Source organism: Dermacentor albipictus, chromosome 8 (assembly GCF_038994185.2).
Source record: "Dermacentor albipictus isolate Rhodes 1998 colony chromosome 8, USDA_Dalb.pri_finalv2, whole genome shotgun sequence".
Classification (NCBI taxonomy): Eukaryota; Metazoa; Arthropoda; class Arachnida; order Ixodida; family Ixodidae; genus Dermacentor; species Dermacentor albipictus.
The window spans coordinates 13,276,240-13,301,531 of record NC_091828.1 but is presented as its reverse complement, the minus strand read 5'-3'; the positions used below and the strand labels follow the sequence as shown (position 1 = coordinate 13,301,531).

At 46.9% G+C, this 25,292-nt stretch overlaps 1 protein-coding gene across 8 annotated transcripts in view; it reads left to right on the top strand.

The window, feature by feature from the left end:
• Positions 1-25,292, top strand: part of LOC139048367 (uncharacterized) — a 223,067-nt gene that overhangs the window by 137,694 nt on the left and 60,081 nt on the right. For 4 of the 8 annotated variants that reach the window (XR_011507643.1, XR_011507641.1, XR_011507642.1 and 1 more), the window contains exons 4-5: positions 15,724-15,851; positions 17,198-17,311. Coding sequence is in view for 2 of the 8 variants with exons in the window: in XM_070522752.1 (XP_070378853.1) it covers positions 17,198-17,311 (114 nt within the window). In the remaining 6 variants the exon portion in view is untranslated. The remainder of the gene's footprint in view (positions 1-15,723; positions 15,852-17,197; positions 17,312-25,292) is intronic. The other 4 variants (XR_011507639.1, XR_011507638.1, XM_070522752.1 and 1 more) reach the window with 1 other exon arrangement.

The following is a 25,292-nucleotide window of genomic DNA, read 5'->3' as shown; positions in this document are numbered from 1 at the left end:
ACGAGGAGCAGAGCTCTGATCGCAAGATTCTCGGACGAGTAACCAGGTGCATCCCTCTGGGGCATAGTTGCGTCTATATAGTAGCTGGTCTGGAATCGCAAAGTGAGGAACTTGGCGCCGAAGCGTACGTGACGCTGTAAATTTCGATGTATCCGAAAGAAGGTCGAGCAGAGATGCAGTCCAGGGATCATTGCGCTGTGCAGCAGCGATAGTGCCAACGTCCAGAGAGGATAATGTGCACTCGCAGGAGGAGTCGTGGCTCGCCTTCGGGGGAAGCGGCGATCGGGATAGCGGGTCAGCGTCGGAGGGCTTTCGCCCGGAACGGTAAACCACGCGGATGTCGCATTCTTGGATTCGCAATGCCCAGCGGGAAAGGCGGCCCAATGGATCTTTGAGCATCGACAGCCAACATAGTGCGTGGTGGTTGGTCACTACGTCAAACGATCGGCCGTATAAATGTGGGCGGAACTTGCAAAGCGCCCACACAATGACCAAACACTCCTTTTCTGTAACTCTGTAATTGGTCTCCGCCTTGGTTAACGTGCGACTCGCGTATGCGACGACGTATTCTGTGTGGCCAGGTTGACACTGTTCCAACAGAGCGCCAAGGCCTACACCCCATGCATCGGTATAGATTTCGGTTGGCGCTTGAGGGTCAAAATGGCGAAGAATGGGTGGCGTCATGTGATGACGGCACAAGGTTGTGAATGCGTCGTCACAAGCTGGAGACCATGACGAGAAATGTCTAGCGCCACCAAGGAGCTGCGTGAGAGGCGATATAATTGACGCAAAGTTTCGAACAAATCGCCGGAAGTAAGAGCAGAGGCCGATAAAACTGCGTAGCTCATTCATACTGGTAGGTTTTGGGAACGCAGTTACCGCATGTAGCTTCTCAGTATCCGGGTGAGTGCCCTCCTTTGACACGACGTGGCCTAAAATTGTGAGCTGACGAACAGCAAACCGACACTCCTTCAGGTTAAGTTGCAACCCGGCGTTGGTCAAGCAAGTGAGTACGTGCTGGAGGCGGAGCAGCTGCGTTGCGAAAGCAGGGGCGAACACCACAATGTCGTCAAGATAGCAAAGACAGATTATCCATTTTAGGCCACGCAGAACACTATCCATCATTCGTTCGAACGTAGCAGGTGCGTTGCAAAGTCTGAAAGGCATGACGGTGAATTCGTACAAGCCGTCCAGTGTACGAAAGGCAGTTTTCGGGTGATCGGCCTCTGCAACAGGAACATGCCAGTAGCCTGACCGTAAATCCAGCGAAGAAAAGAACTCGGCTCCCTGCAAACAGTCCAGAGCATCATCGATTCGTGGTAATGGGTAGACGTCCTTCAGCGTGATCTTGTTCAACCGTCAAAAATCAACACAGAAGCGGAGGGAACCGTCTTTTTTTGTGACGAGGACCACGGGAAAGGCCCATGGGCTTTGGGAAGGTTGAATGAGGCCTCGACAAAGCATGTCATCGACCTTGTCTGCAATGACGCGACCTTCAGTAGCGGGCATGCGATATGGTCTTTGTCGCAGCGGTGAGTGAGAGCCAGTGTCGATGTAATGCTCGACCGTTGATGCACGGCCAAGAGATGTTTGCGCACCATCGAAAGAACGGCGGAAGTGCTGAAGGATTGCGAGAAGTAGAGATCGCTTAGAATGCGTCAGCTCTTCGGCGATGAATGGGCTGAGCACACCAGTCCATGTTGAGTCGGGTACGGAGAGGGCACTCACTTCATGGATGGCAGTAGAAGGCACTTCATCGAGGACGGAGACAACTCGTGTTGAATTGACCGAGTCGACGTAACCAAGGCATTTGCTGTGGAGCAGTGGTAGCGGCGATGAAAGATGATTGTAAACGGGCATCGTGCTGACACCGGCGGCGAGGTCAAGAGCTGCAAAGGACAAAGGAAGCGCTTTTCGGGTAACAAAGTGATGAGAGGGCATGACGAAGACCGTCCCGTCGGATATTTACTACAGAAGACTGGTACGAATGCTGAATAGCACGGGGAAATACAGGTGCCTTCTTTCACGACAATTTTAGTGGCTGGATGAGCATCGACGGAGGCCAGGTCATCAAGGTGGAAAAGTTCAATCGCAGCCCGAGCGCAATTGATGATGGCATTGTGGCGTGAGAGAAAATCCCATCCTAGAATAACGGCGTGGGAGCACGATGAAAGTACTATGAATTCAATCGTGTACAAAACGTCGTGTATGGCCACACGGGCAGTACAAGCAGCGGTAGGACAAATAGGTTGAGCAATCGCCGTTCGAAGCGACAATCCAGACAGAGACGTCGTCACTTTACGATGCGAACGGAAAAACCTGGCATCCATAACTGAAATGGCGGCACGGGTATCGATGAGGGTGACTGTAGCGACATCTTCGATGAGCCCATCAATGATATTGGCAGATAAAGGAGGAGGTCTTTGGCATGTCGACAATTGCGCAGTTCTTGCCTCAGGAACTGCGTCGTCTAGTTTCCCTCCTTGTTAGAGACGGGTCGTCGACGCATAGGGGAAAGCGACAGGCGACGCGGGGAGGGTGATCGGAGGCGTTCGAACCGAGGACGGCGATCAGTCTGGGAGCAAGCTGGTGATAGGTCGAAGGGTCCGTAAGGCGCTATTGAATCAGGCGGCACATAGGGCGCTCGGCGATCGTCATCGAACGCCTGGGATCGGCGGCAGCAGAACCTTGCGATATGACCGGGATACCTACATGCGAAGCATATAGGGCGATTGTCCGGCGTACGCCACGGGTTAGCGACGGCAGTGGTGGTCCGGGGGACGGGAGGAGGAGAGCGGTGCACAGACTGCTGGAAGCGACGCACGCGCACAGCGCGAAGGGCCATTGCAGCAACCGTAGCATAAGTGACTGGTGCAGTCACGACATCGTGCTGGTGAACAGCCGGCAGCGCTTCCGCGACCTCTTCATGGATCACGTTACGGAGATGAGACGGCTAAGTGCTGGCAGACTCCTGAGCGACGGACACCAGAGATAGCTGTCGTGGGACTTCTTCGCGCACGAACTCTTTCATTTGGGTAATCAGGGAGGCTTGTTCTCGGCCGGTAGTCAGGCTGCAGAGTGACGCCGCATTAGGTGTGGTATGTCGCCTTGTTAGAGCTCGCTGCTTGCGTAATTCATCATAGCTCTGGCACAAGCTGATGACGTCGCCAACAGCACGCAGGCCCTCGGCCAGAAGCATCTGGAACGCGTCACCATCAATTCCCTTCATGACGTGCTTGATCTTTTCCGCTTCTATCATGGCAGCGTTTACGCGCCTGCACAAATCTAGAACGTCTTCTATACATAGTTCAGAAGAAGTTGTTGGGCTAGTTGGTACATATTGCTGAACATTGTTTCACTGCGCGAACAAACGGACCACAGACAGCTTTCTAATATGGTACGCCTAGAGTACCTCTCTGGCTTGGCTATCGCGGCAGCGGCACAAAATCTTTACATCCTTCATGATCTGCTTGCACGCGCACGCCAAGAAGTGGAGAGGCCGGGACCCATTCGTTTTATTTCTAATTGACAATTCATGCTCACGCAAGCGCACATTCAGGCACCTTCCTGTTTGGCCTATGTAAACTTTGCCGCATGAGAGAGTTATCTGATAAACTACTCCAACACTGCAATCTACGTGGGAAATGGAGTGCTTTGTTCCACACCCTTGGAAGCTATTTTCTTGCTATGTGCGAGCATAGCCCAGCGATCTTGCCGGGAGCCGTGAACCCTATCTTACCTTCATGCCGTTTCACAACCTTTTTTAAGTTGTGGGAAATCTTGTAAACATAAGGCACAACTTTACGTTTCTTACTTTTTCACTCCCTTTCGTCTTCAGTAATATTGCCTTCCGTCTTTATCTTCTTAAGCACTGCCTCCACTACTGCTGAAATGACTGATTGCGGGAAACCTGCTTCTTCCAACCTTACAATCTGCCTGTGAAAGCTTTCCTGTATTTTGTGTGTGCAGGACTTTCTAAAGGCTGATAAGATAAACTGGGTGGCTATTTCCCGCTTTACCGTTCTCGAATGAGCCGAATCGAAGGGCAACAATTTGTTTTGGGATCTTGTTTTATATTTCCAGCACACATGGTCGTCACAGAAACTTATAGCGTTGTTTAAAAATTGAATACTACTATCCTTCGTTAGCTCATAGGTGAATGTCAAACCTTTGCCATGGCGCTGAAAACTGTGTAGTACACCTGCGATGGCGTCGTCATATGTGGAACTGGCTTGCGTTTTTTTTAACGTACAAGTAAATCGTCAACATAAGGAAACACGGTAACAACCTGGTCACGATCGATCCCTTCGTTTAGCGCGCTGTCAAATTCCGATAAGTAAACATTACACAACATAGGAGCAACGCAAGATCCCATGCATATACTTTCTTTCTGCACGTAATAGTCTTCTTTAAACTGAGATGAAGTTAGATTTGAGGTAAAACTCAAGCAACGCTAAAAACCTATCAACAGTCAACCCGGCAAAATTTTGAAAAGACACTTCGCCATTAATTTCAATACATTTCTGAACAGCCTGAAACAATGCAGCGTGAGGGATAGAATAAAACAAGTCTTCTATGTCAATGTAAAAAGCATGGCCAATATCGTCATTCGACTCTATGAACCTAGTCACAGCTTCCGAGTTGTTTGTTTGAAATGGTCGTCCACATTCATGTGTGATAACCATTTTTGCAAAAACTTGCTTACTTCTTTCTGCCAAGTTCCTCTTTCACTCACGATAGACCGGAAAGGGATATCCTCTTCGCGGATCTTGGCCGTAAAAACACGATGAAGCCATCACCTTTGCTTTTGTTGACTCAGATAGCCAGTTTGTGCAGTTCCATCTCCTTGCATATAGAAACGGCCTTCGCCTTTTTCCTTGCGGCTTTCACTGGCACAGGCTTTAAGTTCTTTTTCACAGCAGCCGTCGACTTCTCGTAGAAAAGCCCCGACGGCATTACCACAAATCCTCCTTCTTTATCCTCTTGTAGCAGTCTGAGATCGTTCTGTCTAAAAAACCTGATGACTCCTGACGTTTGCTCCTTCCGCTGAAGCCTTTCTTCAGTCTTCTTGACTGTGTTGATTAGGCTGTCCACGCCATCCAATAAACACACTTCTTGATCCTCTGCCTCCGCTTGCTTGGCCAGGCTCCTGGTTAGGGTCAACCAGACATGCGCTTCCAGTGAAGTGTCCATGCTGTACTTGGGCCCTTTCTTGAGAGTGGACAGTATTCTTTCGGCCACCGCAGCTTCTACGAGCTGCATAATATCACCCGAAGCTTGTGGTTGGGTGTTCTTGATCTTTGCTAAGGCATCTGGGAGGAAACAGCGCCACCAACGTTCCGTCATCTCGGCTCCTAGCTGTTTGGCGTCACAGATATTGATGGCAGCCAGCCATACAGGATAATGCGCAAAGAAGAGGAGTCGTAGAATGTCTACATACTTACGCGCCTGCTCCTTCAACTCATGGCGTATATTTCGGCATACTTGTTTTCCATGTTTCACCATCATCATCATCATCATCATCATCATCAGCAGCAGCAGCAGCAGCAGCCTGGTTACACCCACTGCAGGGCAACGGCCTCTCCCATACTTCTCCAACAACCCCCGTCATGTACTAATTGTGGCCATGCCGTCCCTGCAAACTTCTTAATCTCATCCGCCCACCTAACTTTCTGCCGCCCCCTGCTACGCTTCCCTTCCCTTGGGATCCACTCCGCAACCATTAATGACCATCGGTTAACTTCCCTCCTCATTATATGTCCTGCCCATGCCCATTTCTTTTTCTTGATTTCAACTAAGATGTTTCAAGGAAGGTTTACCGTGCCCATACAATCGGAGTACATCTTCAGGAACCACATTCATCCTCATGTAGAATGCATACAGGCGTGCGCGGCACTTCGCAGTGACCTGAGTTTTACCTCAAATCTGCCTTCATCCAGATTAAAGAAGATGATTACGCGCAGAAACTATACTGATGGGCGACTTCAGTGCCAAAGTAGGCAAGACGCAAGCTGGATAGACGAAAGTGGACGTGGAGGAGCCCGAACGGCAAGACTAGAAATGAAATAGACTTCATACTCTGCGCTAACCCGGGCATCATACAAGATGTGGATGTGCTCAGCAAGGTGTGCTGCAGTGACCATAGGATGGTCAGAACTCGAATTAGCCTAGACCTGATGAGGGAACGGAAGAAACTTGTGCATAAGAAGCCGAACAATGAGCTAGCGGTAAGAGGGAAAATAAAGGAATTCCAGATCAAGCTACAGAACAGGTATTCGGCTTTAACTCAGGAAGTGGACCTTAGTGTTGAAGCAATGAAGGACAATCTTTTGTGCATCATTAAGGAGTGTGTAATAGAAGTTGGTGGTAACTCCGTTAGGCAGGATACAACTAAGCTATCGCAGGAGACGAAAGATCTGATCAAGAAATGCCAATGCATGAAAGCCTCTAACCCTACAGCTAGAATAGAACTGGCAGAACTTTCGAAGTTAATCAACAAGCGTAAGACAGCTGACATAAGGAAGTAAAACATGAATAGAATTGAACATGCGCTGAACAACGGAGGAAGCCTAAAAGCAGTGAAGAAGAAACTAGGAATTGGCAAGAATTAGATGCATGCGTTAAGAAACAAAGACGGCAATATCATTACTAATATGGATGAGATAGTTCAAGTGGCTGAGGAGTTCAAGAGAGATTTATACAGTACCAGTGGCACCCACGATAATAACGGAAGAAATAATAGTCTAGAGGAATTCGAAATCCCACAGGTAACGCCGGAAGAAGTAGAGAAAGCCTCGGGAGCTATGCAAACGGAGAAGGCAGCTGGAGAGGATCAGGTAACAGCAGATTTGTTGAAGGATGGTGGGCAGATTGTTCTGGAAGAACAACCCACACTGTATACGCAATGCCTGATGAACTCGCGCGTAACGGAACCTTGGAAGAACGCTAACATAATCCTAATCCATAAAAAAGGGGACGCCAAAGACTTGAAAAATTATAGGCCGATCACCTTACTGTCATCATCATCATCAGCCTGGTTACGCCCACTGCAAAGCAGAGTCCTCTCCCATACTTCTCCAACAACCCCAGTCATGTACTAATTGTGGCCATGTTGTCCCTGCAAACTTCTTAATCTCATCCGCCCACCCAACTTTCGGTCGCCCCCTGCTACGGTTCCCTTCCCTTGGAATCCAGTCCGTTACCCTTAATGACCATCGGTATCTTCCCTCCTCATTACATGTCCTGCCCATGCCCATTTCGTTTTCTTGATTTCAACTGAGATGTCATTACCTCGCGTTTGTTCCCTCACCCAATCTGCTCTTTTCTTATCCCTTAACGTTACACCCATCATTCTTCTTTCCATAGCCCGTTGCGTCATCCTCAATTTGAGTAGAACCCTTTTCGTAAGCCTGCAGGTTTGTGCCCCGTAGGTGAGTACTGGTAAGACACAGCTATTATACACTTTTCTCTTGAGCGATAATGGCAACCTGCTGTTCATGATTTGAGAATGTCTGCCAAGTGCACACCAGCCCATTCTTATTCTGACTATTTGCGTCTCATGATCCGGATCCGCGGTCACTACCTGCCCTAAGTAGATGCATTCCCGTACCACTTCCAGTGCCTCGCTACCTATTGTAAACTGCTGTTCTCTTCCGAGCCTGTTAAACATTACTTTAGTTTCCTGCAGATTACTTTTCAGACCCACCCTTCTGCTTTGCCTCTCCAGGTCAGTGAGCATGCATTGCAGTTGGTCCCCTGAGTTACTAAGCAAGGCAATATCATCAGTGAATCGCAAGTTACTAAGGTATTCTCCATTAACTTTTATCCTCAATTCTTCGCAATCCAGGTCTCTGAATACCTCCTTTAAACACGCTGTGAATAGCATTGGAGAGATCGTATCTCCCTGCCGGACGCCTTTCTTTATTGGGAATTTGTTGCTTCCTTTAAGGAAGACTACGGTGGCTGTGGACCCGCTATAGATATCTTTCAGTATTTTTACATACAGCTCTACACCCTGATTCCGTAATGCCTCCATGACTGCTGAGGTTTCGACAGAACCAAACGCTTTCTCGTCATCAATGAAAGCTATATGTAAGGGTTGTTTATATCCCGCACATTTCTCTATCACCTGATTGATAGTGTGAATATGGTCTATTGTTGAGTACTCTTTACGGAATCCTGCATGGTCCTTTGCTTGACAGAAGTCTAAGGTGTTCCTGATTCTATTTGCGATTACCTTAGTAAATACTTTGTAGGCAACAGACAGTAAGCTGATCTGTCTCTAATTTTTCAAGACTTTGGTGTCCCCTTTCTTATGGATTAGGATTATGTTAGCGTTCTTCCAAGATTCAGGTACGCTCGTGGTCATGAGACATTGCGTATACAGGGTGGCCAGTTTCTCTAGAACAATCTGCGCAGCATAGTTCGACAAATCTGCTGTTACCTGGTCCTCCCCAGCTGCCTTCGCCCTTTGCATATATCCCAAGGCTTTCTTTACTACTTCCGGCGTTACCTGTGGGGATTTCGAATTCCTCTAGACCATTTTCTCTTACATTGTCGTCGTGGGTGCCACTGGTACTGTACAAATCTTTATAGAACTCCTCAGCCACTTGAAGTATCTCATCCATATTAGTAATGATATTGCCGGCATTGCCTCTTAACGCATACATCTGATTCTTGCCAGTTCCTAGTTTCTTCACTGCTTTTAGGCTTCCTCCGTGCCTGAGAGCATGTTCAATTCTATCCATATTATACTTCCTTATGTCAGCTGTCTTATGCTTGTTGATTAACTTCGAAAGTTCTGCCAGTTCTATTCTAGTTGTAGGGTTAGAGGCTTTCATACATTGGCGTTTCTTGATCAGATCTTTCATCTCCGGCGATAGTTCACTGGTATCCTGCCTAACGGAGTTACCACCGACTTCCATTGTACACTCCTTAATGATGCCCGCAAGAATGTCGTTCATTGCTTCAACACTAAGGTCTTCTTCGTGAGTTAAAGCCGAATACCTGTTCTGTAGCTTGATCTGGAATTCCGCTATTTTCCCTCTTACCGCTAGCTCTTTGATCGGCTTCTTATGCACCAGTTTCTTCAGTTCCCTCCTCATGTCTAGAGTCATCCGAGTTCTTACCATCCTATGATCACTGCGGCGCACCTTGCTGAGCACGTCCACATCTTGTATGATGTCAGGCTCAGCGCAGAGTATGAGGTCTATTTCATTTCTAGTCTCGCCGTTCGGGCTCCTCCACGTCCACTTTCGGCTATTCCGCTTGCGGAAGAAGGTATTCATTATCCGCATGTTATTCTTTTCCGGAAACTCTACTAATAACTCTCCCCTGCTATTCCTAGTGCCTATGCCATTATGCCCCACTGCCTTGTCTCCAGCTTGCTTCTTGCCTACCTTGGCATTAAAGTGGCCCATTATTATAGTGTATTTTGTTTTCACTCTACCCATCGCCGACTCCACGTCTTCATAGAAGCTTTTGACTGCCTGGTCATCATCACTGGATGTAGGGGCGTAGACCTGCACAACCTTCATTTTGTACCTCTTATTAAGTTTTACAACAAGACCTGCCACCCTCACGTTAATGCTTTAGAATTCCTGTATGTTACCAGCTATATACTTATTAATCAGGAATCCGACTCCTAGTTCTCGTCTCTCCGCTAAGCCTCGGTAGCACAGGACGTGCTCACTTTTTAGCACTGTATATGCTTCTTTTGTCCTCCTAACTTCACTGAGCCCTATTATATCCCATTTACTGCCCTCTAATTCCTCCAATAGCACTGCTAGACTTGCCTCACTGGATAAGGTTCTAGCGTTAAACGTTGCCAGGTTCATATTGCAATGGCGGTCTGTCCGGAGCCAGGGACTCTTAACACCTTCTGCTGCGTCGCAGGTCTGACCACCGCTGTGGTTAGTTGCTTCGCAGCTGCTGGGGACTGAGGGCCGGGGTTTGATTGTTGTGTTCATATAGGAGGTTGTGGCCAAGTACTTCACCAAGGTGGCCAATCCTGCTCTGGTGAGGGAGTGGGTTACCGGTTCTTGTCGCCGGGATCAGGCCACACTCCAGGCCTGTTTATGCAATTTTATCAACGCGCGGATTTTTAAAATCTGGTTGAAAATCGCCGGCACCGGGATTCGAACCACGGACCTCTTGCACGCGAGGCGGGTGTTCTACCTCTACGCCACCGCTGCCACCACCGTGCTTATTGTCAGTCGCCTACAAACTATTTCCTAAGGTAATGGCAAATAGAATGAGGAACACCTGAGACTTCTACAAGCAAAGAACCAGGCAGGATTCCGTAAAGGCTACTCCACAATAGAGCATATTCACACTATCAATCAGGTGATAGAGAAATGTGCGGAATATAACCAACATTTATATGTAGCTTTCATTGATTACGAGAAAGCGTTTTATTCTGTCGAAACCTCAGCAGTCATGGAGGCATTACGGAATCAGGGTGTAGACGAGCCGTATGTAAAAATACTGAAACATATCTATAGCGGCTCTACAGCCACCGTAGTCCTCTATACAGAAAAGAACAAAATCACAATAAAGAAAGGTGCCAGGCAGGGAGATACGATCTCTTCAATGCATTTCACAGCGTGTTTACACGAGGTATGCAGAGACCTGGATTGGGAAGAATTGGGGATAAAAGGCAATGGAGAATACATTAGTAACTTGCGATTCGCTGATGATCTTGCCTTGCTTAGTTACTGAGGGGACCAATTGCAATGCATGCTCACTGACCTGGAGAGGCAAAGCAGAAGGGTGGGTCTGAAAATTAATCTGCAGAAAACTAAAGTAATGTTTAACTGTCTCGGAAGACAACAGCAATTTACAATAGGCAGCGAGGCACTGGAAGTCGTAAGGGAATACACCTACTTGGGGCAGGTAGTGACGGCGGATCCGGATCATGAGACGGAAATAATTAGGAGAACAAGAATGGGCTGGGGTGCGTTTGGCAGGCATTCTCAGATCATGAACAGCAGGTTGCCATTATCCCTTAAGAGAAAAGTATATAACAGCTGTGTCTTACCAGCACTCACCTACGGGGCCGAAACCTGGAGGCTTACGAAAGAGTTCTACTCAAATTGAGGACGACGCAACGAGCTATGGAAAGAAGAATGATAGGTGTAACGTTAAGGGATAAGAAAAGAGCAGATTGGGTCAGGGAACAAACGCGAGGTAATGACATCTTAGTTGAAATCAAGAAAAAGAAATGGGCATGGGCAGGACATGTAATGAGGAGGGAAGGTAACCGATGGTCATTAAGGGTTAGGGACTGGATTCCAAGGATAGGAACGAGTAGCAGGGGGCGGTAGAAAGTTAGATGGGCGTATGAGATTAAGAAGTTTGCAGGGACTACATGGCCACAATTAGTACAGACCGGGGTTGTTGTAGAAGTATGGGAGAGGCCTTTGTCCTGCAGTGGGCGTAACCAGGCTGATAACTATGATGATTAATAATGCCTCTATGACAGCTGGTATCTCTAATAAATCAAATGATTTTTCTTATTTTGTGAAAGCTTTATAGAGGCGCTTGTTCCACTCTGCGGATTTCTCAATAATATGATTATTCATATGGATGTGGTCCATTGTAGAGTGTCCCTTCCTGAAGCCAGCTTGTTCGCTTGGTTGACTAAATTCCAGCGTTGGCCTTATTCTATGTGAGATTGTGTTGGTAAATATGTTATATAATACTGGGAGTAAGCTTTCTTCCAGTTCTTTGGCACCCTTGCGGTCGGTAGACACTTCGTATAAAGAGCCGCCAGTTTTCCAACCATTATGTCTTCTCCATCTGATTAAGTCGACTGTTATCTCATCTTCTCGTACCGTTCTTCGTGGGTTCATGCCTTGCAAGGCGCTTCTGACCTCTTCGCTTATTGGAGGAGTCCTGCTCATTACTGTTTTTAATTGAGCTACCCTGACTCATCTGAATCAGTATAGAATTCTTCCGCTGCTTTTACTACATCTTCGAGATTGTTGATATTACCTTGCTTATCTTTCAGTGAATACATCTTAGTCCTATTCCAAGTTTCTTTGTCACTTATTTTAGGCTGCGACCTTTTTTTAAGGTGTCTTCAGTCTTTCTCACGTTATAGTTTCCAATATCATTTATTTTTGCCTTTTTGATCAGTTTGACAGTTCCGCGAATTCTATCTTATTTCTTGAGTTGGCCACTCCCACTACTTGTCGTTTCTTTATTAGGTTCTTTGTTACTTCCGAAAGCTTGCCTACTATTTGCCTTGGAGCCTTGGCTCCCACTTCAATTGGTGCTTCTGAAGGCAGCCTATTTAGGGTTTGCTTGATTAACTCTATGCCATTTTGATCTCTCTGTCCTAGGGCTGCATATTTGTTTGCAAGTACCAGCCTGAACTGGTCTGGTTTTACATTTACTGCGTCTAGGCTGTCCTGTTCCTCCCTGACAAATTTTGCTCTTTTTCTCTTCAAATTGAGGTAAATCGTCGACCTCACTAACCTGCACTCTACCGAACACTTCAACGTTGTGTACTATGCTCGGATCGGCAGAAATTTTGAAATCGATTTCATTTCGTGCTTCACCATTAGGGCTTTTGCAGGTCCACTTTTTTTCCGACGCTTCCTGAAGAAGGTGTTCATTATTCGCACCTCATTCATTTCCGCAAATTCTACGAACATCTCTCATCACGTGTCCCTAGAATCCAAGCCTTAGTTGCCAATTGCTTGTTCACCAGCCGGCATTTCCCGCAATATTTAATTGCAGTCGCCTTTGATCACAGAATATGGAGGATGCACTTTTCTCATTGCTAATTCAACATCTCCATAAAACTGATCCGTAGGCCTGTACTACCTTTATTCTGTTCCTCTTATTAAGTTTGATTACGACTACAGCTACCCTCTCATAGCTGCTGTAGAATTCGTCAATGTTGCCCTCTGTTCCCTTATGGATTAGGAATCCTAGCCCGCATCGCTTCTTATCTGGGAGACCTCCATAGAAGAAGACGTGTCCGTAATTCAGCAATGTATAAGCCTCACCATTTATTCCAATCTCACAACCCCGATGATATCCCCAACAATGCCTCGTAATTCCTCAAAGAGACCTGCTAAGCAAGCCTCAGTCGACAGAGTTCGGCTAATATATCTTGACACGGTCAGTTTCCATTGGCGACCTGTACGGACCCACAGATCCTTAGCACCCTCTGCTGCGTTACAGGTCTCATCGCGGCCTTTGTCAGGTGTTCCGCAGCTTCTCGAGACTCACGGCCATGGGTGAATTGTAGGGATCATTTGGGAGGTGCAACTTGCAGTATTCGGCGGCCATTCCGTTAAACCTTCTAGGATAAGCATTGCCGCGCAATTTCTGAGGCCACGGCGAAAATAGTTGTGGTCGGCGCCACGTGGCGGCCACTGCCACCTAATACTAAGAGCGTCGCGACATCTGCCATTCATCATGCTGAATAAGCTGAAGAGTCACTGAGCTAAGCTAATCCCGTACCACGTGCCATTATGTGGTTGCGCATTATGGAGGAAGGAACCTCCATGTCGCGCAAATGGCCGCTCCGCCAAAAAGCTCTGTGAGCCATAACAGGTTGTGCGTAGTTTAGGATGCAGTTCTGCCGGGCCTTGTAGTACGTGCTCGATTCAATATGCGTTTGCGGTGCGCCACGCATTTTTACTTAGTACTGGTGACGTGAGCTTGGTGGGAGACATCATCCTCATTCGACGACGCGCAGTTCACGCGATCGGCAGCGGCAGCTCTGTCTTGACGCAGTCAGCAAACTAAACCTTACTCCCTCGCTTGTTATCAGCTGCTTTGCTGTGTTGCATTTATTTGTGTGTGCTCATAACGCAGCGGACTTGTGGCTCGGCCATTTTACTAGCTGCAGGACTTTAGTATGAAAGTGAAATTGTTCTATTGTCTGTTAGAATTCGACGTGACTGTATTGCCGTGAGTTTCCTTGTGCCTTTGTGGGACTCCCTTTACCGCTCCGGACATGCAGTATTTTCTTTTTGCGGGTGCACTGGTTTACTCAGTGTGGCCGCGAATTGTTGTAATTTGTTCTTGAGTGGCTGTGTGTGTCGGTTATTTTCATCGAGAACAGTAGCAATGGTGCGCGCCGGTACTGTGAAACCAGTTTGAGGCGCAGGGATATCGGCCGGCCGATAACAGTTAAAAATTATGGTTCACTGGTACATCAGCCACTAAACTCTTGACCATTGCCACCAGTGCACGTAGAAAGGAGCTTAATAACGTAACGGTTTGAAGCGGTGATATTAAATGGCCACATGTAGTCTCAATTTCATTGAAGGTGCTGTTACCGGTAATCTTTATCTACCACTAAGTAGATTGAGCTTACCGCCGAGGCGAAGATGCAAGGAGGGGGTAAATACGTCATCGCAGCCCGTTAATGCAGTACAAAAAATATAATGAAGACAGAAAAATATATGCCGCACATACAGGACGCACTCATGAATTTAAAGGCGCAGAGAACATAAACACACACAACAGGACGTTCAATCCATGTGTATGCCGTGCGCTAACTGTGACTGCATTTACCTGAACCAAAAATGCCTTTTTGAAAAGTGCTTGAAGCAGCATGTGTATGATGTAAAAACGAAAAATTCCTCTTGCGACGTTCTTGTGGAGGACGTGTCAGCCTCTAACAATGATATTGGCCTTCTTGGATAAAGCTCTAGTTACCACCACGAATCTGGATTTCACGTCCGTATCCAGGGTGCTTCCTATCAAACTAGAAGAAAGGATGAATAGCAGTGATGGTATTATTCCGTATCCATACGCAAGATGCCTTGGACGAATTTATAACGCTTACTGTTCGCAAACAAAGCTTGCGTACAAATGAGTGGGAACTCTTATCAGTCATATGCTATCAAATCTCTTTATAACGACATTGAAGGGGATCCGAAATTCATTATATTCCTTACTGCCATTCACGGCAAAGCATGCGTAAGAAAGTGCAGAAGTTTGAACTTGCACAGAAGATGGCTTTGCGGCCCCTAGAACCTCTACATGGCCGCGTGCGCTGAACAGAAAACAGCAAAAGAAATTTTGATGTCCTCGTCACTTCTTCTTAGCCTCTGACACGATTCTGTTTACGGTAGCCGCCTTCTGTTTTAATGTGGTTGTCCTTCGTTTCCGGTTTCAGTTGGCTCTTCTTTAGCACCGCGAAATGGCAACGCGGTTGAATAGGTTGCACGCTGCAACGCCACCAAAGTTAATCGCGTTCAAACAGGACGTGCCACACAGGGAGGCGTCATCTGCGAGCTTGCGCCGGTACATTCGCTGAGGCCACGCCTAGCTACACTAGCCTGTGCTGCACCGTAGTGAGAGAAATGGCGGTGGTGATAATGAGCCTCTGATAATGCGCAGCTACGCGCCTTAGTGAGAAGGAAGTTTTCGACGGCGCATTCAACGAAAATACCTAAGAGTATTCGCAATGAATCTGTGTCGAACATCGTGGAATCGATTCAGCCTGCAAAGGTCGGGCATTTCTCGTTTCGAAGACAAATAAAGTTTGTATTTAGGGGACAAATCCAGTTGGACAAATTTATTGGCACGATAATTTTATTTCGTTGAAACAAGATTTTAAAACGTGGATATCTACAGAGATTTCAAAGGAATTTCACTTTGTTACATCCAATAAACGTTATGTTCCCTTTTGTTATAACAAAGTTTCACTGTAACATGCATTTCCCAATATCTCGTCTTACTTTTCAATTACAGGTGACAAATCTGAGCTGAAGCAACATTAGGAACAAACTACATTGCCTGCAGGTGCATCAGCCTCGGCAGCAGCTCCCTGAATGATGAAGTGACCAATGTGTGATAACAGTCACAATGCAAGTCTCTAGGTACTTTAGAAACATTTTGCCTATGTAGTGGCGTTATTGATTTGGTTTATTAAAGTTATTTGAAACGTTTGTCTACTTTAGCGCTTCGTTTGTGTGATTAAATATTCTTTATGTTAAGCATGGCTTCAACATGTGTTATTACTTTTGTGGCCTTGCCAACACTTCAGTGGTGCCATGGTGGGTTGTAAGAAATGAACTATACACATTGGTGCTGTCAGCACAGCCAAACGTTTTTCAATATTACGAGGATTAGGATCATTCACATTGACTTGTCCATTTATGAAATACCAGGAGACACTCAATTCTTTTATAAATAAAGTTATAGTGGAAAGCTGTATTGTGTTGCTAAATTCATGTGTGTGCCAAACAATGATGTAAAGAAAACTTCCGCGATAGTGTTGCTGGAGTCCTTGATACTCCATCCGCAAGTCTCGAACAGTGATGACAAGGTAAGGAAAATTATTTTGGGTCTTCCAACACCATCGCATATTCGATGGTCTGACTGAAGCTCAGCAACTTTTCCTTGGACAGTTGATCTGGATGGAGACATTCTCAATTGCAATGGTATGACTGAATTCCAGCGCCTAGTGCCTACTCAAAATGTTATCTTTGTGGTAGTGTTTCCCATGGCAAGAGTGTTCCCAGTGTCAATCGACAGGTTTAGTAGGCCTTGCTGTCATTCTGTAACTACGCTCTAGTCCTATGAACAAGTGGTGCTTTTCGATACAGTTTTAAGGTGCAGCTGCCCCTGCAATGAATGTTAAACATTCCTAACTAGAATTTCCGCCACGTTTTAGAGATCTTTGAATGGTTTGTACGCACGTTACCTTGGGGTCTCAATTTCCTGTCAATCAACAAATTTATAAATCTCAGTGAACTGCTTTACTAAATATAGGGCTACGTTACAAATATTGATTAGAAGTAACCGTACCTTGCTCTTCAAAACTCTTGGGAAAAAAGTTTTAGGACGGCTACAAATCGTTTCGCAAAATTTCTTACAGACGTTTTCAAAACGACTACGAGGTGTCTCGCAAAATGTCTTAATGCCGTTTTTAAAATTGCTACAAGAAGTCTTGCAAAACTTCTTAGATGCCTTATTTGGCGGCGCATTAGACGGTCTTTATGATGGCTACAAAACGTTTTGCACTATCCGACAAACTTTTGGTAAGATGTCTTCAAGAAGTCCTTAATACCATGCCACTGCGTCTTTAAGCTCTCTTCTAAACGTTTATAATAATTTTCAAGACGTCTTAGTGATTTTGCCAAGAGGTCTTGTAGGCGGGTAATAGTCCAGTGTGTGTTCTGTGGGCTTGTTGTCTCGTAAATACCAGCTCTTGCTTTCACAGGGCTTGAAATATTTACTTATCATCGACATTGTGTGGTTCGTCATCGTGTCATCGCTGGACGCCTTTGCTGCCGCAAATGTCACGGCCTACACGTTCGGCTTCATGAAAGAAAAGGTGGGCATATCCTTTTTCTTTTCCAGTGCGCTGGAACAAGTCTGATTGGGAGAACGTTCACGTTCGACTTCTCGTTCGAATACGTGCCTTGCCACGGCTTGCCATGGCTTGCGCCTCGTATATGGGGCGATGTAGCAGCTTCTGAGAGGGCGCCTGCCAGTGATCACTTGGTGCGGCTTCAGCAGTGTTGTGCCAAACGCGGCGTGTGTTGAGTAGGGATGATAGCTTTAATACGAGAGGTTATGCATGCACACATGCGTTTAACACATTTCATTTAAACTGGTCTAAACCACGGTTTGACAGAGTGCTGTGCACGATGAAAAATACTAATTGTAGATTGCGGGTTAAATTAGCATGACAGTATGTGCTTGAGCTTTACCCAGTCACTCGCGTTAACCTTGTGGCCTCTGGTAGCGCCTTCCACAGCTCATTAACAGCGTTGAAAAGCGATTTGTGGAGGCATAAGCCGTGGTGTGCAAACATTGAGTACTAAGAGTATTGAAAAGATGGCATGATGATTACAACGGTGTGCGAAGTTGTATAGCTTATAAACAAGAGGTAGGTGTAAAGTACCCCAAGGGCATCCTTCCGAGTGCCTTTGTTCCTCGTCGCCATGCCGATGTTTCCTCATCACAATCGGCCTTAAGTAGGCACGGGTTTCAGAGCTTTATGAGTGTCCTGGTTGCCGAAGGTGGCTCTGGCGGACGTCACTGACTGTTGCGCGCAGGCCTTCTACTGTCATATAGGGATGTGGCGGTGGTCCGAGACGGCGCCTCTTGATGACTCAAGCGTATGCTCGCAATGTTAAGGAAGAGCAGGCGTCTAGCGGAGGAGCGCGTTTATTTCAGCCGCAAAACAAATGGCCGGGCTACGCCGTTGCAACCGCCTCCCATCTCATCCCGAGCGCACGCTTTAAGCATGAAATGCTTTTAGCTCCCGTTGTCAGCAACCATCAAGGGACCGTTAGCCGAAATCCAGGGCCGTTATGCTGGAAATCAAAGCCGAGAAGGGGACGAAAAATGGGGTGAGAACGTAGTGAGAGCGTCCGAGGATCGTTGCGAGAGCAAAACGACATCATCCGGGCAACCTGTCCAAATTTAAGAAAATGCAATCTCTCACCCGGAACCCTTGGTACAGGACACCATTACGTACGCTCGTACTGGCCAAACAGGTTGCAAAACATACTGCTTACAGATCCTCCCTAATGTTTGTTCACAATATCACTCAAACTGTAACGTTTAGTACGCTGAAGCCTTATTTGTCATTTGCAATCGCTACGTTCAAAAGGCAGATACAGTGCACCATACACTTGATTGTAATTTTTTGGCGTTGAGACAGGATTGCCTGTGCTCTTCTTAAAGCCAGTAGTCCGTGAGTTCCGTGGCGCGGCATTCGCGCAGTCTCCTTCGAGCGATGGCGCCCCACTGTGTGACCAGGCCGGCAGCGTCCGGTGCGCCATGGATGGCTGATCGTGGTGATCACTGCGACCAATCTGCTTTGCCTGTAGCCTGATCATGCTTACATCTACTGAGGATTACGGGAGAGCCAGTATTTTTTTTAAATAGTCTGCCTAGCTCTCCTGCGTCTACAGAGAGTTTCAGGTTAAAGTACGCAAGCAGCGCTTAAGAGTTGGGGGACACAAACTCAATTGTGGGCCGTTCGCAATGTTTAGTGCTCGCATTGGGTTCTTTTGTATACCCGGCGGTTTGTGCGAACCGCTGGGTTTGCACAAGAAGCCCTAAGTAGTACAAAAGAACGTAATTTGGGCGCAGCGCTTTGCGGTCGCAAATTACAAAACTTCCTTCGCACCCTCCTGCGCAGGGTGTGGAGACAACCACCGCAACAAAACAAGTATGTGTGTAGATTTCTTGGTCGTTCATGCATCCTCTCGACCCAATGGGAGTGACAGAGCGTCCAAAGAACATTCCGTAACATCCCGCAAGGAATCATCGGTCATCGCTCCTGTGCGGCAACCAGGTTGACAAGCGGCACCCAATCCGGTTCGCCTCTTGCGCACGCCTCCTACGCGTGATTTGCGTTGGCGACAAAACAATATGCGAAGTGACCTACGAAACACCTTTACGGCCTCCAACGTCATTTCTTCGATAACTGTCGTGCGCATCGCTGAAGGACTTTAGTGCCGCTGCAGTCGCACCACGCTCGACGAACCTGCTTCCATAATTACCTCTCACGAAAATGGCAAGCCACAGCAAAAGCGCCCCCCCCCCCCCCCCTTCAAAAAATGCCAAAGAACTGACTAGCGGTCTCCGGGAAGTAACTGCGCAGTGCAAATTTTACTGACGGCATTGCAGTGATTGTTGCAGTAGATGGCGTAGATATCCACCAGCAGCTCGAAGATGCCCATTCACCGTCCTTAAATTTTTGTGTCATTCTGACAGCGCTGTTAATCTCGGACACTCAATACGGCTCGCTGTTGGAGGAAAAGTAGCATGAAGGCGAGACAACTGTGCTCGTTCGCACTGATGCTCAGTAACTTTGATGGCAACAGCGAAAACACCCGCGTCACTATCTTTGGTGTTCGAATGCAAGTTGTGTGAAAGGCGTCCTTTGGTATCTTACTGGCCTTGGAAAAGATCACGAGTCATCGCCCTTGCAATGACATCCAGATAGTGATCCTCTGCGCTGGTGGACAACGAAACTTGTGCCTTTACAGCATTTGCGCTTCAGCGTTCCAGGTTTACCGATGTGTTCGAATCACCCCGAGCTTGAGCACAGATCATGTGCTGCCGAGCCGTCCATGGGCGAAGTCGGTATTTGCCGCATTCCCCCAGCAGTACTTGCTACCTAAGAAATACCACCCGAGAAATATTTAACAGATTACTAAGTCATCTAATGCCGAAAATGATGATGGCCAAAAAAAGCGCGACAAAAGGCACATAAAATGTATGTTGAGTTCATTGAAAATGTGATATATGAAATTGCCTTCACGTGTAATAAGTTTTGTTTTGGACAGACGGGCCACTGCGCTAAGTATACATTGCGGGAGCGTGATTGGATTGTCAGCAGCACACTTGAAGCTGAAAAATAGAGAGATAAAACATATACATATAAAGCAGCGCTGCAAAGTTGAAACATACACAGGGGCAAAAACAGCACCGACGAAGCGCATCTATCAACTGTTTCTTAAAACAAACAGAGGCGTGCATTATGAGCCACAACGCCATGCTCAAAGAGTAATGCACAAGCTCAACTTGACACGTGCGACTCATTTATTAGTATCATTTGTAGGGAACTGATTTATCCGGCTCTCCCTTTTTCACCTTGTATATACAGTGGTGAAATTAAAAATCACGATGATGATGATTAAGCCTATTTCTTAGTCGTACACACGCTCCGGGATTCTACTCAGGTTGCCCAGGAAAGTGAATGGCCTGTCTATCAGCGCGGTACACGGTGAACTTAAGCGTGTGCTGTATTTCCCCGAAAGCATACTGTATGCTTCTTGAATTATTCTTCTGAGCCTGCCTTTGCTGCTTGCCGAAATTCTTGTGTCCTTGAAATTCGGGGTACATTTGCACCTAGAGCAAGAGTCCCTCTATTGCCACTCACTAGACAAGTTGTTGTGCCTCTGGAGCCATTTCTTGAGGCACTTGCCCCTCTGCCCCCCGTAAAATGCTCCAGAAGAACCTTATACAGGGTGTCACACATAACTTGAGCCAAGAATTTTAAATGAAAGGCGCATCGGAAGCCAATTCTACCGAACGCATTCTATTTGCAATGACCTATATAGTAACACAGATATTTTTTTTGTTTTCCCCATAACTCAGTAATTGATTAGGTTAATTGCCCAAGTTTTTACTTATTGTCTGAGGACCCCATGTATGATACGCAGATTTGTCGAGCACCTTTAGGAAGCACAAATCGAGTTGTTTACTTTAGAATACGTCTCACGTAGTCGTTTTTCCGAGTTGCAAAGAAAGCCCATGAGATATGAAAATAGCGACCTGACCGAGCGCTTGCGAAGTGGTAGCGTGCTGCTCTCAAGCGTGTGTTGGTGAACAAGGACAGCTCCTGTCAAATGACGGCGAAAATGCATGCGGCTGCCCGAGGACGTAAAGAATGCCCTGCCGCTTCATCGACGCCAGACACAATGCACCCGACCTTGTTCACCGAACGCACGTTTAGGGCAGCGCCATACCAGTGCGCAAGACATCAGTCACGTTCTTTTTTTCATGTTTCCCGGACATAAACTGATCTATAGATTGAGATTTAAAACCTACAAAATAAAAAAGCTGGAGTTTATCTGCGCACAAAAACCTTGAAGAAGCTTGCTTCTCGAAACGCGCTTCAGCAAATCTATATTAACCGATGTGGACGCAGCAGCAGCTTGTGCAAGATTCCTTTATTGCACGAAAAACTAGGGTTTATGAGGCACGGTTGCTGATGATGATGTTGCTGTACTGTTGCGGTACAGGCCCTCGAAACAAGGCATGAGAAATTTGACGCCGATCGATCAAATACCGATCAAATTACACACGAGTGCCGGCCAGTCGATTCCCAGAGTGCACACTATAAGAATCCTGGGGCAAGCGCAGCGGCTGCATCGGCAGTCCACGGAGGCACAAACGGCAGCCCGAGCGCGGACTCTAGGGGTTCGGGCAATCAACCAGTGGTATCATAATGGCTTCAAACGACAACAATAACATTAAAATATGGCAGTGGAATTGTGCGAGTTTCCGAAGGCGCAAGGCTCCCCTGCAGCAGCTTATTAGATCGGCCAAAGTTAAGCCGCACGTTATTCTCTTACAGGAAACACTAGCTAAGGAGGATATCTCTCTACCGGGTTACAACTCCGAAACCTTGACCATTCCAGGGGGTCGGGGAATAGCGACTTTGGTTCGAAAGGGTACCTCCTATGAAACTCACGAGCTTCCCAAGTACAAGGTTGGTCTAGAAGCACAAATGATTGAACTCATTCTGAAGAACAAAAAAGGAGCTAACGTGTATATAGCTAACGTTTATAGCTCTCCGCAAGATAGGAAAAGGGATTTTAAGACCCTCTTGGGCCGCATTTCCAGTAAGGCAGATACAGCCCCACTTGTAGTGGCTGGGGACTTCAACGCTCCTAACAAAGAATGGGGCTATGGTCATCAGAGCGTCAAGGGTACTAATTTAGCAACCACGGCAAGTGAATTAAAATTTGCTCTTATTACAGATGCTAACTTCCCCACGAGAACTGGTACCTCTACTACCAGAGATACAACCCCCGATCTTACATTCCTTCGGGGAATTGAAGGCTCATGGGACAATCTGCAGGAGAATTTAGGAAGTGATCATTACATAATTGAAGTCATCTTACAGACGCAACCACCACCACTAAGGAAATATGAGTATGTGGACTGGGATCTCTTCCGTAAGTTGCGTAAGGAAACCAGCATAGATGACGAATCTTATGAGGAGCTCTTAGATCAACTAAAGGCAACGATTAAGAAAGCTACTAAAGCAGTCTCAACAGAAATCGAAGTCCCAAAAATGGACTCCAAGCTAGCTCACATGCTGGAAGCGAAAAATTCTCTCCTAACCAGATGGAAGAGTCACAGACTCAATAGAAGACTTAGAGCCAAGGTTGCCCAAGTTAATCGTGATATCGAGACATACGCGGCTCAGCTTTCACGTCAACAATGGGACGAAACTTGCTCAGAAACAGACGGCAGATTGCGCAGAGGAGGCAAATGGAATCTATTGAAGAGCCTACTTAATGACAAGCTCTCCAGAGGTACTACAAACCTCGCCATAAACAGACTCGTCAATAAACAGATAGCTATAGGGCGGACAGCAAGAGAGGTCGCAAACGACCTCGCACACATGTACCTGCCACTTAAAGATGAATATGAAAACGAAGAAGAAGTAAGCGAACCTTACTCCGGAATATCGCAACCGGACTTGGACAGTGACTTCACTGCAGCTGAGGTAAGGCATGTACTTTTTAATTTAAATGGGAGATCTGCCCCGGGTCTGGATGGCATCACAAATAAACTTTTGCGAAACCTGGATGATGATGCCATAGACATAATCACGGTCAAAATTAATAGTCACTGGAGATCCGGCACTGTCCCACCGGAATGGAGGGAGGCCAAGGTGACGTTTATACCGAAACCCGGGAAACCACTAACAAAGGAGAACCTCAGGCCCATATCACTTACATCCTGTATTGGCAAAGTAGCCGAACATGCTATTCATAACAGGATAATAGAACACATAGAAAACCAGGAGCTTTTCAGACACAATCTCATAGGCTTTCGGAAGGCATTATCCACACAGGACGCCATGCTCATGATCAAACGGGCTATTATTGACGACCCTAGCAGGGACGTAAAGGGCATCCTGGGTCTGGATCTTAACAAAGCATTTGATACGGTTGCACATAAACATATCCTACATGAAATCTCAACCTTGAACCTGGGAAGCAATTTTTACAATTATGTGAGGTCCTTTCTAGCTAATCGGACAGCTCGGGTCAAACTCGGGATAGTCACAGGCGGTCCATACAATTTAGGCAACAACGGCACACCACAAGGTTCAGTATTGTCCCCACTCCTCTTTAACATTGCCATGCACAGGCTCTCGGAGGAATTGTCCAAAATTCCGAGCTTGGGGCACGTCATATACGCTGACGATATCACAGTGTGGGTCCCAAGGGGGTCACTCGCAGCAGTAGAGCAGACACTACAGGCAGCGGTAGACACCACAGAATCCTTCCTTAAGGGCACCGGACTCAGGCTATCACCTAGTAAATCTGAGCTGCTGCTTTTTAGACAGGGGAGACAAGGTGTTAGAAACCTTGTGCCTTTAGAAACTCTGCCAATAAAAATCACAGACAACACAGGACGGGTCATACCCAGAGTAGAGCAAATAAAAATTCTGGGTCTTCTCATTGACGCAAGGAGCTGTAACGCTACAGCCCTGAACCGTCTCACAGGTCAGGCCAACAGTACTTTAAAGCTCCTGGGCAGGGTTTCAAACCGAAATGCAGGCCTCAAGGAGGACAATCTCATCAGAGCATATCATGCATTTTTCATCAGTCATGTGACGTACATTGCATCATACCTGAACTGGGGAAAAGGAGAGAAGGCTAAGCTAAACGCACTTATACGCTCCGGACTCAAAAGGGCTCTGGGACTCCCGCACGGAACGAGTACCGAACTCCTCAACAAGTTAGGACTACAAAACACTATAGATGAGCTCATTGAGGCGCATTCGATGTCACAAATTGCAAGACTCTCCAACACTAAGTCAGGGTGTAAAATTCTAGATGAAGTCGGAATACTGCCTCGAGGAGGAGACGTCTCTAAGCTCAAAATACCCAAGGAGGTGGAGACACAATTAGTTGTGGACCCCATACCTAGAAATATTCATCCTGTGTACAACAAAGGCAGAAGGGACGCCAGGGCCAAATGCATTCTGGGTAAACTGCACCAACAACACAGCTCAGCTCTTTTTGTCGATGCGACTCGTTATGGATCGGGCAACCGCTACGCTATTGCCGTGGTCGATGAGAGCGGTAAATTAATAAGTGCGGCGTCACTAAGAACGAGCTCCATTCATGCCGCCGAAGAAGCAAGCATAGCACTTGCAATTACAATGAGGAGAGGCTCCACAATTTTCTCCGATTCCCGTACAGCTATTAGGAATTACTCAGCCGGCTTCATCTCAGCGGAAGCACACAAGTTACTTAAACACAGTATTAATACTGATAATTACGACCAACTGGATAGCTCACACCTAGTCTGGTTTCCGGCTCATCAGGGCCACTCGGTCAGCCCCAGTGGCTGCAATCCTAACGAGCAAGCTCACTCTGCTGTGCGAGATCTCACATGCCGCGCATCAGATCAGGAACTGCTCCAGGATGACTGCGGCTCCTACAAAGACCCACTTACTACTTTTCACGAGATCACCTCACATTATAGGGACGGCAGGAGATTTTTTCCTCCCCCCCATCAGAAGCTCAACCGAGCTCAGG